Genomic DNA, 16919 nt, shown 5'->3' on the forward strand with positions numbered 1-16919 from the left:
GCTTTAGGACCAGCACACTAGGGTTCAAAGCTCTACTAGCTGCAGCCAAGTTGTCTGGGGAGCTTTCTGACCCTCAGTTTCCTCATCCAAAGAATGGGGACATCTGGGTGCACTGGCTCATGCTTGTAGTTCCACCTACTCAGGAGGCTAAGGCAGGAGGATTGCTTGAGCCCAGGAGTTTGAGACCAGCCTGGGCAAGACTTTAAAGGTGAAATAGGCTGGGCACCATGGTTTGCGCCTGTAATCCCAGCACTTTGGGAGGCCAAGGAGGGTGGATCACTTCAGGTCAGGAGTTCAAGACCAGTCTGGCCAACATGGTGAAACCCCATATCTACTAAAAATACAAAATTAGCCAGGTGTGGTGGCACATGCCTTGTAGTACTAGCTACTCTGGAGACTGAGACAGGAAATCGCTGGAACCTGGGAGGTGGGGGCTGCAGTGAGCCAAGATGGCACCACCGTACTCCAGCCTGGACAAGATAGAGTGAGCTAGATAGATCTCAACAACAACAGCAAAAAAGCCGGTGGCTCACGCCTGTAATCCCAACACTTTGGGAGGCCGAGGCGGGTGGATCACGAGGTCAGGAGATCGAGACCATCCTGGCTAACACGGTGAAAGCCCGTCTCTACTAAAAATACAAAAAATTAGCCAGGCGTGGTGGCGGGCACCTGTAGTCTCAGCTACTTGGGAGGCTGAGGCAGGAGAATGGCGTGAACCCGGGAGGCGGAGCTTGCAGTGAGCTGAGATCGCGCCACTGCACTCCAGCCTGGGCGACAGAGCGAGACTCCGTCTCAAAAAAAAAGATGAAATAAAAATAAATCTGTAGTCCCAAGTAGGAAGCTGAGGCAGGAAGATTGCTTGAAACCAGGAATTCAAGGCTGCAGTGAGCTGTGATCACAACTGTGAATAGCCATTGCACTCCAGCCTGGGCAATAGATCTCTGAAAGCAAAAGAAAAGAATAGTTACAAATAAATGTATCTTGCAGGGTGGTCCTGAGGAACACTGATGGTTTTAGAGAACATCTGATTCAGAGTGTGGTGTACATGGGGCTTTCAGCTGATGGGCTACGTAACTGGGTGTGAGACTGCAAAGCCAGAGGGAGCTGGCATATGTTTTTTTTGTTTCCTTTGTTTTTTTTTTTTTTTGAGATGGAGTTTCGCTCTTATTGCCCAGGCTGGAGTGCGATGGCGTGATCTCGGCTTACTGCAACCTCTGCCTCCCGGGTTAAAGCGATTCTCCTGCCTCAGTCTCCCAAGTAGCTGCAATTACAGGCATGTGCCACCACAATAGGCTAATTTTGTATTTTTAGTAGAGACGGGGTTTCTCCATGTTGGTCAGGCTGGTCTCGAACTCCCAACCTCAGGTGATCCGCCTGACTCAGCCTCCCAAAGTTCTGGGATTACAGGTGTGAGCCACCAGGCCCAGCTGAGCCGGCATACCTTATATGAAGCTGTGGCAGGGACAAGTGGCTGGGTGCCGACACAAGTGTCCAGAGTCGTCCTTCTGCCCAGCCAGGGAGGCCAGAGGAACTGATCTGCTCGATTGATCCAAATATATATGTCCACTCACTGACACGGGAGGTGTTCCAAGCAGAGGGCAGGAGGGCAGCACCAGCGAGGGCTCCTCAAGCATTGTCATCCAGGCCTGCAGAGAGGAGAATGGAAGGGTTTTTAGGCAGGGGAGATACAAAGTCATTGCAATCTGTAATTTAGGAGCATCCCGTACTCTGTGGAGATGGGTTAAGGGGAGCAGGAAAGGGATTGGGAGGCCATTGTGGCTGGGGAGAAGAAAGCAGGGTGTAGGCGGTGGGAGGAGTGGGGAGGAAGGGTCTGAGGTGCTACCCATCTCTGGCTGGGTCCCTGTCACTGGGTGGCAGGGAGCAGGGTCTTGGGTATAGTCTGGAACTAGAGGACATGCACTTGTGGTCATAAGGCTGGGGGAAAAGACCCCAGGGCCCTGGACCAAGTCAGTGCTTGAGGTGTTGACAGGAAATTTTGATGGAGGGCTCAGGGGCCCATGAGGTCAGGAGGCTCTAGACAAGAGAGCCCCAGAGACGCCAGAGGAAAAGGAACTCGAGAGGAAGATGGAGGAGCAAACAGAGGGAGGGGAAGTGGGCAGGAGGTGCAGCTCCCCCAAGAGGGGTGGCAGCTCTCTTGGGAAGATGAGGACAGAGCCCCAGGGAGGTCTGGGGTTGGCCAACGGAGCCTGCAGTTTCTTTGTGGGTGCGGGAGCCTCAAGGGATGCGAGTCTGAGCTGTGCGTGTGTTTGGACAAGTCCCCAGAGTGTGTGTCTTCTCGGGGTTCCTAGACGCAGGGTGGCAGTGGCCCAGCGGCGGCGGAGGCCGTTTGGATCCCTGTGTGAGCTGTAGGGGGCGCCCTGGGCGCCGGGCCCAGGTCAAGGGCGAGATAGGAACGGGGTGCGGGGGCCGATGAGAGCTCCCCGCGGGAATGTCCCGGTGTGGACGCCCTCTGAGGCCCCATCTAACTCCAGGGCGGCGAGGGTGGCCGGGCCCGGGTCACGGGCTCCGCCGGCCCTGGCGAGGCCACTGGGGGCTGTCGGGCGTCCACGCTCACGGTCTGAGCCAGAGGACCCCGTACCGGCCAGGCCGTGGCGGCCACGGGGGCCGGGAAGCGCCGCCGACAGCTGGCCCTGCACGGAACTATGTCCCGACGCGGCGCGCGCTGTCGCGATCCGGCGGCGGGTGACGTGGCAGGGCGGGGCCTGAGCGGCCGCGGCAACGGCGGCGCGACCGAGCATCCTGGCGGCGCCGGGCCACTGGGAGGTAACGGGCCGGGCCATGGGCGGGCGCGCGGGGAGCGGGGCCGGGGCCGGGCCGCGTTCTGTGGGAGCCGAACCCTCTAGGTCTTGGCCACCGCCGGCGGGAGCAGGATGCGGCCCAGAAACGGCGCGGGGCTGGCCGGTCGGGGCCGCGCGAGAGGCGCTGCGGCTGAGGGGTGGCGACACGAGGAGCGAGGGACCTCGAGCGTGAGGGCCGAGTATGGGAGAAATGCTGTATGGGTGCGAGCCCCGGAGGCTGATGGTGACCTCGAGGAAGCCAGTCTTGGAGTGTGCTGGCGACGCGGCGAGCGTGAGGGAGACCCGGGGTGTGTGTGGAGAGGGAAACCCCAGGTACAAGGGTGACCGGGACTCTGTGTGTGCGGGCCGCGCTGCGAGCGTGAGACTGTGCGACGGTGACCCTGAGTGGGACTGTGACTGCGCTTGCGACTGCCGGACAGAGAACCTGTGCTGTGCGGCGGCCGCGGTGGGGCGGAGAAAGATGCGGGCTCAGGACTGCAGGAGCCAGGCTTCCTGGGGCTGTCGCAAGAATGACGATTATCATTTTAAAATCAGTCCATTTACTTTAGAGAATGCCGCAAGGTTTTGTGGCGTGTTGGGGCCTGGAGCGTTGGGCTGCTGGCGCTGGGGAACCCGCGTGGCCCCGGTGATTATGGCTGTTTTGAGCGTCCCCATAGCCTGTCATCTTGTGTGACTATCTCTCGTCCTGAATGTGGGGAGATGGACGTGAAACATTCTGAAAATTCTTCGCTGGGCTCTAAGCAAACATGTTGTGTAATGGTCAGTATAAATAGGAATCAGGGTGTCGGCGAACACGTTTTTGAGTACCTCTTGTATGCCCTGGGCTTGGTGACACAGTTAAAAAGAATTCAGTCTCTGCCCTTGATGGGGGAAAAAGCCAGGGCCAGCTCAGCTCGCCGGGTGGCAGTTCAGTGCCCAGCCATCGGGAGCTTATCTCTCAGAGCTGCTCCCAGATTTCAGATCTGGGAGGAGCAGACTTGAAAGGCTGTGACTGCTTCCTGATATCAGTTCCACCTCTTTTTGGTGGCGGTGAGGCCCTTTGGGGACCTGCCCAGGCCACCTGTATTACTCAGGTCCCGTGTGTGCTGTGCAGATGGCTTTTGCTTCCCAACTTTGATCTCAGATCGTCATTCAAGTCGTTACACTGGAGTTTATTTTCCTGGCAAGTGTGTGGAAAACCACCAACCTGATTTTCTCCTCTCTTCCTCTCCTTGTCCTCCTTCCCTATTTGGCCATGGATGTATTTTTATGGCATATACCGGTTTTATGATCCCCATCTCCCAGGAACTTAGTAGAAGAAATTTGCTGACCTTTGTGTTTCCTGCTGTAATCTCTTGGATGTAGATTAGTTTCTAAAAAAGTTATGCAGGCCAGGCACAGTGGCTCAGGCCTGTAATCCCGGCACTTTGGGAGGCCGAGGTGGGCGGATCACGAGGTCAGGAGATGGAGACCATTCTGGCTAACACAGTGAAATCCCCTCTCTGCTAAAAATACAAAAGATGAGCCGGGCGTGGTGGCCGGCGCCTGTAGTCCTAGCTACTCAGGAGGCTGAGGCAGGAGAATGGCTTGAACCCAGAAGGCAGAGGTTGCAGTGAGCCAAGAGTGCGCCATTGCACTGTAGCCTGGGTGACAGAGTGAGACTCTGTCTCCAAAAAAAAAAAAAGAAAAAAGTTATGCAAACAGTGCCCACGGGACCTGGGGCCCCAGAGCTGCCTAGACATGCGTGACAAGGCCAGTTCTCTGACTGCTTCAGTTATACCCACCCTGTGGGTGTCATGGAACCTGCCAGTAATTAGGACTGCCCCTGCCGGGCATGTAAAAATTTAGATTTTACAAGGAAATATCATTCTGCTGCTTTCTTGGTTAATTTTTAAAAATTACGTAAATATATATATATACATATATTTTTAAATCCGCTTTCTCAGGTTAAAAGGGTTCATTTTTTGATCAGTTCCCTCCCACTCTTTGTTGCAGAGTTTATATGGCCAAGGCAGACAAGTGAAATTAGGCCTTGCTGCGGGGACTTCATTTCCTTCTCAGTACTGGACCCATTTATGAGGAGGTGGCTTATGAAAGTGTGATGTTCACGTATTTCTTGACAGGTGAATATTGTTGCTCTGTCTTTTCTTCTGTTTGTGTGATTTACAAAGAGTTTTTACTTATTTGTATACAGTATGAGCACAATACTAGTAAAGAGAATGGCTTACACATAATTAACAATTCTTTAGTATTACATGTTAAATAACACTAATTTATTATAAAAATAAATTATATATTTATTTATATTACAACTCTTTCTAAAGAGTAATTGGATGGTTTTTTTCTTTTTTTTCTTTTTGGAGACAGAGTCTCATTGTGTCACCCAGGCTGGGGTGCAGTGGCGTGATCTCTGCTCACTGCAACCTCCGCCTCCTGGGTTCAAGTGATTCTTCTGCCTCAGCCTCCCAAGCAGCTGGGATTACAGGCGCCCGCCACCATGCCCGGCTAATTATTGTATTTTTAGTAGAGACGGGGCTTCACCATGTTGGCCAGACTGGTCACGAACTCCTGAGCTCAGGTAATCTGCCCGCCTCGGCCTCCCAATTGTGGTGGATTTTTTTTTTTTTTTTTTGAGATGGAGTTTCGCTCTTGTTGCCCAGGCTGGAGTGCAATGGTGCAGTCTTGGATCACTGCAACCTCCACCTCCCAAGTTCAAGTGATTCTCCTGCCTCAGCCTCCCAAGTAGCTGGGATTATAGGCGCCCGCCATCATGCCTGGACAATTTTTTATATTTCTAGCACAGACGGGGTTTCACTGTGTTGGCCAGGCTGGTCCTGAACTCCTGACCTCAGGCGATCCACCCGCCTCAGCCTCCCAAAATGCTGGGATTACAGGCGTGAGACACTGCGCCCAGCCATAACTCATAGAATTTTATAGGAAAAAGTCTTCTGTGTTTTCACCATAGTTAAGATTTTGATTCAACCAGAGGGGGAAATAAAAATATTTTGATGTATTTCTCTGTGATACAGCAAAATATTTTTTGGTCTTCAGCCCATTTCCTAGCATACAACTCCTAAAATACTTAGAAAGACCAAAGTAATGTCTTTTTGTATGCTGATGACTGGTGGCTGGCAGCCCCTAGAGAGCTTCAGGATGGGGACTGGTCATTGGAAAGACCAAGTCAGGATTAAAGGGTTGGGACTTTGAGCCCTACCCCCAACCTCCGGGGAGGGGAGAAGGAGGAGGGTGAGGTTAAGTTGATCACCAATGGCCAGTGGCTTAATCACTCATGCCTATGTAATGAAGCCTGCATAAAAACCCAAGAGGCCTCCGGTGTGGGGAGCTTCCGGATAGCTGGACACGTGGAGGTTCCTGGATGGTACTTCTCCCTAGGAGGACAAGGAAAGTCTGTGACCCTTCCCCCTTCCTGGCTCTGCAAACCTCTTCATCTGTATCCTTTGTAACACCCTTTATAATATACCAGTAAATGTAAGTAAGTGTTTCTCTGAGTTCTGGGAGCCGTTCTAGCAAAATAATTGAACTGAAAGAGGGGTCTTGGGAGCCTCAACTTCAAACAGTTCGGTCAGAAGTTCAGGAGGCCTGGATTTGTGCCAGGTATCCTGTGGGGGAGGGGCAGTCTGTGGGACTGATCCCTTCCGCTGTGGGATCTGATGCTGTTTCCAGGTAGATAGTGTTGGGATTGAACTGGAGGACACTCAGCTGGTGTCCCTGGGGAGAAATGATTGCTTGTTAGTGGGGAGCCCTCCCCCCGGCATTTGGTCACAGAACTCTTCTGTGTTGATTGTTGTGGTGTGTAAAACCATTTTACACAGTAAAAATGGTTTTGAGTTTTTCCCAACATCCTCAATAGCATTTTTTCCTTTATTCATTACAAAAATTTTGGTTTCAAATCCAGTTTGTAAAACCTCCTTTGTAATTGAGCTTCCCCCATTTCATCCCATGGTTTTCTGATGTAATTGAATTGTGATAAATTCATTTATTCCAAAAATTGCTTGTGGCAGTTTCGTGGTTAAATTTTCATGGGGAAATTTTAGTAGTCTGTTAAATTCCTTTATTACCTGCTGCAGGAGACTGCAGGAATTAAAAAAAAAAAAAACATTTAAATTTTTTTGTTGGCTGGGCGCGGTGGCTCACGCCTGTAATCCTAGCACTTTGGGAAGCCGAGGCAGGCGGATCTCCTGAGGTCCCAGGAGTCCGAGACCAGCCTGACCAACATGGTGAAACCCCGTCTCTACTAAATACAAAAAATTAGCCAGGCATGGTGGCGCAGGCCTGTAATCCCAGGTACTCAGAAGGCTGAGGCAGGAGAATCGCTTGAACCCAGGAGGCGGAGGTTGCAGTGAGCCAAGATCGCGTCATTGCACTCCAGCCTGGGCAACAAGAGCAGAACTCTGTCTCAAAAAAGAAAATAATTTTTTTGTTTTTGCTGTGTTGCCCAGGTTGGTCTCAAACTTCTGGCCGCAAGCCATCCTCTTACCTTGGCCTCTCAAAGTGCTGGGATTACAGACTTGAGCTACTGCACCCAGCCTAATTTTGTGTGTGTGTGTGTTTTTTTTTTGTAGAGATGGGATTTTGCCATGTTACCCAGGCTGAGAGAGATTGATATTGTGTGTGATCCTCACATACCAATTTCTCTCTCTTTTTTTCATTGCACCTGTAACTAATTGGAAGTAGCAATTTCTCTTATGAATTGGATAAAAATTGAGGGAAAGGATAGCAAATTCAGGAGGGTGATCTGGTAGAATTTTGATGACTCTGTCATAATGCCTAGCTGGAGGTAATGTCTTAATTATTGGCCTTTTGAATCAGCGATTTTCATTCCATTGTTGCAGAGGGTCTGCAGATCTACTCTGGGGACAGGATAGACAACGCGTCTCACACAGGTAGGCACTGCTGTTTTTGGAATGTAAGTAGCTACTGTTGTGATTAATTAAATGCAAATTCCTTCAAAACCAAGTCTTAATAGCTTTTTGCCATTATTTATTCTTTTTTATCAATTGTTACCTGAAGAATAAGTACCGTGACAGAAAATGTCTGATGTTAATACAGCCAGTTCACCTTCCTTCCTCCCTTCCTCCCTTCTTCCCTCCTTCCCTCTTCCCTCCTCTTCCCTCCTTCTTTCCTTCCCTCCTTCCCTCCGTTCTTTCCTTCCTTTTGTAGAGACAGAGGTCTCCCTATGTGGCCCAGGCTGGTCTTGAACTCTGCCTCAAGTGATCCTCCCTCCCTTCTTGGCCTCCCACTGACTGGCCAGACATTTCACTTGTTTTTTTGGAGACCAAGTCTCACTCAAGTGCCCAGGCTGGAGTGCAGTGCTGCGATCTCTCAGCTCACTGCAACCTGACTCCCAGGTTCAAGGGATCATCCTGTCTTAGCCTTTTGAGTAGCTGGGACCACAGGCGTGCGTCACCATGCCTGGCTAATTTTTGTATTTTTTGTAGAGACAGGATCTTGCTGTGTTGCCCAGGCTGGTCTCAAACTCCTGGGCTCAAATGATTCCCCCTGCCTCAGCCTCCCAAAGTGCAAGGATCATAGGTGTGGGCCACCGTGCCCGGCTTGACATTTTTACGTTTAAATATGCTATAATCCCATAATACATTACTACTATATTTGGGTGGTCAGTTATATTCTAAAGTTATTAAAAATGAGCAAAAATGTGGTTGGGCATGGTGGTTCACACCTGTAATCCCAGCACTTTGGGAAGTCGAGGTGGGCGGATTACCTGAGGTCAGGAGTTCGAGACCAACCTCACCAACATGGAGAAACCCTGTCTCTACTAAAAATACAAAATTAGCTGGGGCCGGGCATCATGGCTTACACCTGTAATCCCAGCACTTTGGGAGGGCGAGATGAGCGGATCACGAGGTCAAGCGATCAAGACCATTCTGGCCAACATGGTGAAACCCTGTGTCTACTAAAAATATAAAAATTAGCTGGGTGTGGGGACATGTGCCTGTAATCCCAGCTACTCAGGAGGCTGAGGCAGGAGAATTGTTTGAACTTGGGAGGCGGAAGTTGCTGTGAGCTGAGATCGAGCCACCGCACTCCAGCCTGGGCAACAAGCGAAACTCCATCTTAAAAAAAAAAAAAAAAAAAAAGAGCCAGGCACAGTGGCTCACGCCTGTAATCCCAGCACTCTGGGAGGCCGAGGCAGGCAGATCATGAGGTCAGGAGTTTGAGACCAGCCTGATTAACATGGTGAAACCCCGTCTCTACTAAAAATACAAAAATTAGCTGGGTGTGATGGCACACGCCTATAATCCCAGCTACTTAGGAGGCTGCGGCAGGAGAATTGCTTGAACCTGAGAGGCAGAGATTGCAGTGAGCCGAGACTGCACCACAGCACTCCAACCTGGACGACAAAGTCAGACTCTGTCTCAAAAAAAAAAAAAAAAAAAGCAAAAATACGTATTTAAAAAATATTTACTTAGGCTATTTGGTATTGCCCCACAGCTTGATATTCTGTTCTATTTTTTCACTTTTTCCATTTTGACCCTTTTGGTTTTCATCTCACTGCTAAAGTTCCACATTTGTTTCCTCATGCTGTTCAACTTTTTCAGTAGTCTTTAATGTATCAAACACAATTATTTTAAATTCATTGTTTGATGTTTCCATTATCAGGGTCATCTCAAGTCCGGTCCTATTGATTACTTTACCTCTTGATAATGGGTTGTTTTTCTTGCTTTTTTAATGTTGCTTGTAACTTGTTACTGATTGCCAGACATGGTACGTGGAGCAGTAGAGACTGAGGTATATAGCATTTATTTTGGGAACTGGGTACAGCTCTTCTTTGCTAGACTGTTTGTATGGGAGTTTGAACTCCTAGTCAGGAGACAGTTGTGTTTGGGTGTTATTGTTGCTATGGTTACGTTAGGTGCACCAGTGGCTTCAAATTCTTCTCGTGTTTCCTTGCCAGCTTATGGTTGGTTTGCTGGAGGGAGGCTTTTTCTCAGTGGTTATCCTCCATCCATACCCTCAGCTTATTAGCCAGGCGTGGTAGTGCACACCTGTAGTCCCAGCTACTCTGGAGGCTGAGGCAGGAGAATCCCTCGAACCCAGGAGGCGGAGGTTACAGTGAGCTGAGATCGTACCACTGCACTCCAGCCTGCGTGACAAAGCAAGACTCTGCCTCAAAAAAAAAAAAAAAAAAAGAAAAGAAAAAAAAAAAGTCTCACTCAGTCATCTCGCTCTGTCACCCAGACTGGAGTGCCAGTAGTGCCATCATGGTTCACTGCAGCCTCCAACTCCTGAGCTCAAATTTACCTCTTAGCCTTCTGAGTAAATAGCTGGGGCTACAGGCGTGTGCCGTCATGCCTGGCTACTTTTTAATTTTTTCTGTAGAGATGGAGTCTTGCTATGTTGCCCAGGCTGGTCTCGAACTCTTGGCCTCAAGTTCCTCCAGCCTTAGCCTCCGGAGGCTACACAAGTGTAAGCCACTGTGTCCAGCCACCCTCAGCTTTAGGATTTCTCTGTGCACCTATGCCTCAGTACACAGTCTCAGTGGTAGACTACTGTTGCTTGTTTCTGGGTGCTTGCTAACCTGGTGGTAGGGAGTGGGGATTTTTCTGTTGTCCTGGTTCAGCCTCAGTCTTAGGCAGGCCCTGTTTGTTTCCCTGGGTCTTGGGAGTGGATCTTTCTGGGTGCTCCTGCCCTTTTCCCAGGAGAAAGCACCTCCAGTGGTCTTGCCCAGAATTTTCTACCCCTCCTCCAGGCATAGAGTTTTTTTTTGTTTTATTTTGTTTTTGTTTTTATCCTGCCCCAGCTGCCTCAGGAGTGACAGAGTTTGCTGCCCTTTTCCAGGGGTTTATGGCTTTTATTCTTTAGAGAAGAAGGGTATAGGTTGGCCTTTGTATTTTCCCTCCCATAAGCCAGCACTACCAAGAGAGGTTTTCTCAGGTGACCTGCCCAGTATTTCTTTTGAGTACCCACTGAGGTCTATGAAAAAAACCTGAATGTCTGTGGCTCTTCCTAACCCACAATTGACATTTGGTAATTTAAAAAAAAATTTACCTGAATTCTTCTGACTCACCTAAATGGTTGTCTCATCTTTCTCCCACTGCCACAGGTGAGCCAGACCTTGTATCTCTCTATCTCCTTGGAGGTGGCCGTCTTTCCATCAGTTTCTTTCTTTCTTTTTTTTTTTTTTTGAGACAGAGTCTGGCTCTGTCCCCCAGGCTGGAGTGCAGTGGCGCGATCTCTGCTCACTGCAAGCTCCGCCTCCCAGGTTCACGCCATTCTCCTGCCTCAGCCTCCCAAGTAGCTGGGACTACAGGTGCCCGCCACCACGGTCAGCTAATTTTTTGTATTTTTAGTAGAGACGGGGTTTCACCGTGTTAGTTAGGATGGTGTTGATCTCCTGACCTCATGATCCACCCGCCTCAGCCTCCCAAAGTGCTGGGATTACAGGTGTGAGCCACCGCACCCGGCCCCATGAGTTTCAATCTAGTTGGTTGCCCTGTAACTTCAGCTTTCTGATGGCTCCAAGAAAAAGTGTTGTTTGTCACTGGAGTGGGAATGGTGCTATGCATCCTGAGTGGAAGGTGGAAGTTGAGGACTTTCCGTTTTATACTAGATTTTTTTGTTTTTTGAAACAGAGTCTCGCTCTGTCACCCAGGCTGGAATGCAGTGGCGTGATAATGGCTCACCGCAGCCCTGACTTCTTTGGCTCAAGAGATACTCCCACCTTCGCCTCCCAAGTAGCTGCCATGTGCCACTGTGCCCAGCTAATTTTTGTATTTTTGTAGAGATGGAGTCTTGCCACGCTGTCTAGGCTGGTCTCGGACTTCCGGGCTTAAGGAATCCTCTTGCCTCAGCCTCCCAAAGTGCTGGATTACAGGTGTGGACCACTGTCCCTGGCCTAGTTTTTTCTTATTTCATTTTTTTGTAGAGACGGAGCCTCCCTATGTTGCCCAGGCTACTCTTGAACTCCTGGCTTCAGGCGATCCTCTGGTCTTGGTCTCCCAAAGTACTAGGATTACAGGCGTGAGCCATCATGTCTGGCCCCATTTTATTTGTAATTTTTGTTGTTTGTTTTTTGAGACAGGGTCTCTCTCTGTCACCCAGGTGGGAGTGCAGTGGTGTGATCATGGCTCATTGCAGCTTCAACCTTCTTGGGCTCAGATGATCCTCCCACTTCAGCCTCCTGAGTAACTAAGACTACAGGTGTGTGCCACCATGCCCAGATAACTTTTGTAGTTTTGTGGTGTAGACAGGGTTTTGCCATTGCCCAGGCTGGTCTCCTGGGCTCAAGTGATCCACATACTTTGGCCTCCCAAAGTGCTGGGATTACAGGTGTCACCACTGTACCCTGCCAAGGTGAAGTTTAGGTATGGGGAGGAGGTAAGGGATGGCCTTGAGGTTGTATGTGTGGCCAAGCCAGCCTAGGACTTAGTCACGTGCTCTTCGGAGCTGCTAGGGTTACATCACAATTTTGCTCTTGGGTGTTTAGCAAACAGGTAGGAACTTTAATTACTTTTGCCAAGGACAGGCTCTTGATAACAATTGCATTTTTCTTTTCTTTCTCTTCCTTCCTCTCTCTCTCTCTTTCTTTCTTTTGGAGACAGAGTCTTGCTCTGTCACCAGACTGGAGTGCAGTAGTGCTATCTCGGCTCACTGCAACCTCTGCCTCCCAGGTTCAGGTGATTCTCCTGCCTCAGCCTCCTGAGTAGCTGGGACTACAAGTGCATGCCATCACATCCAACTAAATTTTTTTGTATTTTTAGTAGAGACGGGGTTTCACCATGTTGACCAGGATGGTCTCAATCTCTTAGACTTGTGATCCACCTGCCTCAGCCCCCCAAAGTGCTGGGATTACAGGTGTGAGCCACTGCACCCAGCATGCATTTTGTTACTGAATGAAGAGAATGAAGCCTGGCATGGTGGCTCACACCTGTAATTTGAGCACTTCAGGAGGCCAAGGTAGGAGGATCAATTGGGGCCAGGAGTTTAAGACCAGTCTGGGCAACATGGTGAAACACTGTCTCTACAAACAAATTAAAAAAAAAAATAGCTGGGCATGGTGGCGAGCAACTGTAGTCCTAGCTACTCAGGAGGCCGAGATAGGGGAGTGCTTGAGCCTAGGAGTTGGAGGCTGCAGTGAGCTACGATTGCATGATTGCACTCCAGCCTGGGTGACAAAGTGAGACCCTGTCTCTTGAATAAAAAAGAGAGAGAGAGAGAGATTGAAAGAGAAAGAAGTGTTATCTGCCTTCAGTTATGTGTGATTCTGCTACTCTCCTTGGCAGAAGGAGTCCTTAACCTTCCAGCAGGAACCTTGTCTTTCATTCAGGTGCTGCGACTGAAATCCTAGGCATGAGGTCTTGTGGGGCTGTGACTGTGCCCCACCTCTCCAAATAAGGCCACTGGGTAGTTTCACCAGTGTATCTGACAAACCTGATAAAGCCGTATCAGCATCACCAGTGTCAGGTTTTATGAATACAAAGGGAATACCTAGTAACCCCAATCCCTCCTCCCAGCTAGAGTCTGATGGAATAGGGGGAGCTGTATTGGTCACTGGGGTCAGATTTCTCTGCTTGTCTCCATGTTGACTTGGGTAGAAAAGGCATCCTAGGTTTCTTTGCACCTGACTCTTATGTGAGACTATAGGCTCCCCAGCTGTTTACTGGTTTTGTTCTAATGGATGCCGGGGCTCACCTGACAGGCACATGAAAACAAGTATGTTTCCACGTGCCTGTGTAGGGAAACCTGCATGACTTGGTGCCAGAGCGAGAGCAAAAGTGGTGCTGCCTTAAAGCTCAGCCTCACTGAAGCAGAGGTAGGCACTCCTGGGACTGGGGGAAGGCTTGACTGGGGCCTGGGAGGAGCTTTTTTACTTGGGCTCAGGTCCAGACTTGAAGGGGTTTGGGATAGGGAAGGCAGGAGTTTTGGGTGGCAGCTGTGGAGATCAGCATTTTCCCTAAGAACTACTCACTCTTGACTGTGTTTTCCTTGCTCTGAGCTCCATGAGGCCAGGTTCGGCACATCACATACACATTTGTTGAATAGATAAGAGGCTTCTGGAAAGATGATGTGCTTGCCAATCCTGTTCCTATTGCTGATTCTTGGAGGTTATCTCCGTGACCTTAAAGGACTAATTCGTGGGTGGGAATCAAATGGCCCACCAGATTTCTTCTGAAGATGAGATGGGATCAAGGGATCAGAAGTGTGACTGGCATAGGAGTTGAGGAAGGGAGAAGGTCACACTGGGTGCAGGGTCAGGAAGGTGCTGATTTTCCTTTGATAGATTCTGGGTCCTTCCTAGGTAGGTTAATGTGGAATCCAACACGAGGGGCATGCTGGGGAAGAAAGCAAATACGCCAATGGCAAATTAGCCCTGGGTTGGGATGCCCCTGGATGTCCTTTCTCCACCCTGTCTTATTATGTAACCCCTCTCTTTTGGGTACTTTGGAAAAAGAAAGATGTTGAATGGGCAAGCAGCAACGTGGGAGAGTAAGGTAGGTGTTGCAGACACAGGGATGCGTAGGCATGTATTTTTTATTTTTTGAGACCGAGTCTCGCTCTGTCACCAGGCTTTAGTGCAGTGGTGCGACCTTGGCTCACTGCAATCTCCGACTCCCTGGTTCAAGCGATTCTCCTGCCTCAGCCTCCCGAGTGGGGATTACAGGTATGTGTCACCATACCCAGCTGATTTTTGTATTTTCAGTAGAGACGGGGTTTTACCATTTTGGCTAGGATGGTCTCAATCTCCTGACCTTGTGATCCGCCTGCCTCGGCCTCCCAACATTCTGGGATTACAGGTGGGAGCCACTGTGCCCGGCCAGGCGTGTATTTTCATGAGGGACTTCCCCTTGGTCTAGTCACTACAGTGATGATATGCGCCTGTCTTAGCATCTTCCTCACCCTTCCCACCACCTCCTCACGTTCTGTACTGACCTGAGAGTAGCTGCAGACGTCTCCATGTCTCGCTGGACATTGCAGAAGTCCCACTTTATGTTTGGGTGGAGGTGAGTGGGCAGGATTACCTGGGTATGGACAGTGAGAAGCCTTTCAGGCTGGTGACGACTGTGTACCAGGTGCAGGGACTCTGGTCTTCTCTGCAGGGCAGGTTTGTGGGTTTTAAGCTGGTGAGAACAGAGCAAAAATCTGTAACTCAGGGAGAATCCAATCATTGGACAAATTTAATGCCAGCCTACTGTGGGCTGCAAGACAGGTATTTGTCATTGGAAGTCGTCATCACATCATGCGTGAGCTCTCATGGTGTCTTTCTTTGGAGCAGTGAAGGTCTGCCCACTTCTGGTTCCCTGTGTCCTGTGGTGGGAACTGAGACAGGCCTATTGTAGTTAGGGCTGTGTGCATGGCATGCTGTCCCTAAATAGGAAGTGGGCAGGGAAATCTCGTCTAAATAGAGCCTCACCAGCTCCTGCCCTAGACTAACATACTTGTATTCTTTGCCAGGCCACAGTAAACACAGGTGTGCAGGAACTGTTTGTCATGGAAGCCAGGGAGCCTGGGAGGCCCACACCCACCTACCATCTTGTCCCTAACACCAGCCAGTCCCAGGTGGAAGAAGATGTCAGCTCGCCACCTCAAAGGTCCTCCGAAAGTATGCAGCTGAAAAAGGAGATCTCCCTGCTGAATGGGGTCAGCCTGGTGGTGGGCAACATGATCGGCTCAGGGATCTTCGTCTCACCCAAGGGTGTGCTGGTACACACTGCCTCCTATGGGATGTCGCTGATTGTGTGGGCCATTGGTGGGCTCTTCTCTGTTGTGGGTGCCCTTTGTTATGCAGAGCTGGGGACCACCATCACCAAGTCGGGAGCCAGCTACGCTTATATTCTAGAGGCCTTTGGGGGCTTCATTGCCTTCATCCGCCTATGGGTCTCACTGCTAGTTGTTGAGCCCACCAGTCAGGCCATCATCGCCATCACCTTCGCCAACTACATCATCCAGCCGTCCTTCCCCAGCTGTGATCCCCCATACCTGGCCTGCCGTCTCCTCGCTGCTGCTTGCATATGTAAGTGGGGGCTGAGATTGGGAGGATGTTGGGGGGTGGTGGGTACTGTAATAATGGTACTTTAGGCCGGGTGTGGTGGCTCATGCCTGTAATCCCAGCACTTTGGGAGGCTGAGGTGGGTGAATCACCTGAGGTTGGGAGTTCAAGATCAGCCTGACCAACACGGAGAAACCCCATCTCTACTTAAAATACAAAATTAGCCAGGCATGGTGGTGCATGCCTGTAATCCCAGCTACTCGGGAGGCTGAGGCAGGAGAATTGCTTGAACCCGGGAGGCGGAGGCTGCGGTGAGCAGTTATCACGCCATTGTACTCTAGCCTGGGCAACAAGAGCAAAACTCTGTCTCCAAAAAAAAAAAAGATACTTTATATTTGAATAGCATATTTTGCATTTTGGAGGGGAGGGAGGCTTCTTACCTTTTGAGGAAGTAATTTTACCAGTCATTTGGTCCTGAAAGATAAGTAAGCATAAAGGATGGGGACGGGAGAAGTTTGAATCTGTTCATGGTTTTTGGTGCCTCAGATTCCTCCTGTCTTGGCTGCCCTTGTTCTGTTTTGTGGTCTGTGTGACAGGTTGGGGCATGTCTTTTGTCTTGACAGCTGTTTTGGTTGAAGTCAACATCGCTAGTTGTAAGCCCAGAAAAAACCCCAGCGGTGTTGAGGCCTTTATTCTGTTGCTGAAGGAAAAAAAAAAAAAAAAAAAAAAATTATTTTATTTCCCAGATTTTTATCTTAAACCAGTTAAAGGCGTCAGTGAGAAAATAGGCTTCACTAGACTCTGGGAGTCCTACGGTGTTAAACCTGAGGCCCACAGGACCCTTTCCTGTCTGCCACTGCTGCTCTTTGTGGCTTGCTCTGAGCAGCATGTACGACAACAAAACACCTTTTCTTCCTACTGTACCAGACTTCTTTACACTGACTTCGTAAACAAGCTCTGCCTGCAGCCACATTTGAGTTTCTGCAGATAGAACCTAAGAGATCCCAGTTGATCCCTCTTTATTTTCCTTTTTCTCTTACGGGGTAGTAAGGAGAAAAGATTGCTGTGAATTTACCCAGCCTTGCAGAACTAGTGTTTTAAATAAGAAAGGCCCAGAATTCTGTTTTTTTTTTTTTTTTTTTTTTTTTTTTTTT

The 16919-nt window shown here is 49.7% G+C and overlaps 1 protein-coding gene across 4 annotated transcripts in view; it reads left to right on the forward strand.

Moving 5' to 3' along the window:
• The first annotated feature begins 2399 nt into the window (after positions 1-2399).
• Positions 2400-16919, forward strand: part of SLC7A6 (solute carrier family 7 member 6) — a 41489-nt gene continuing 26969 nt past the window's right edge. Inside the window, exons 1-5 of one of the 4 annotated variants that reach the window (XM_023210260.2) lie at positions 2400-2784; positions 4794-4921; positions 6105-6287; positions 7652-7702; positions 15231-15789. In XM_023210260.2, coding sequence (XP_023066028.1) covers positions 15267-15789 — 523 coding nt within the window. In that variant the 5' untranslated portion in view covers positions 2400-2784; positions 4794-4921; positions 6105-6287; positions 7652-7702; positions 15231-15266. Of the gene's footprint in view, positions 2785-4793; positions 4922-6104; positions 6288-7651; positions 7703-13569; positions 13591-15230; positions 15790-16919 lie in introns of those variants that run through there. The other 3 variants (XM_023210259.2, XM_023210261.3, XM_023210258.2) reach the window with 3 other exon arrangements.

Source organism: Piliocolobus tephrosceles, chromosome 17 (genome assembly GCF_002776525.5).
Source record: "Piliocolobus tephrosceles isolate RC106 chromosome 17, ASM277652v3, whole genome shotgun sequence".
Taxonomy (NCBI): domain Eukaryota; kingdom Metazoa; phylum Chordata; class Mammalia; order Primates; family Cercopithecidae; genus Piliocolobus; species Piliocolobus tephrosceles.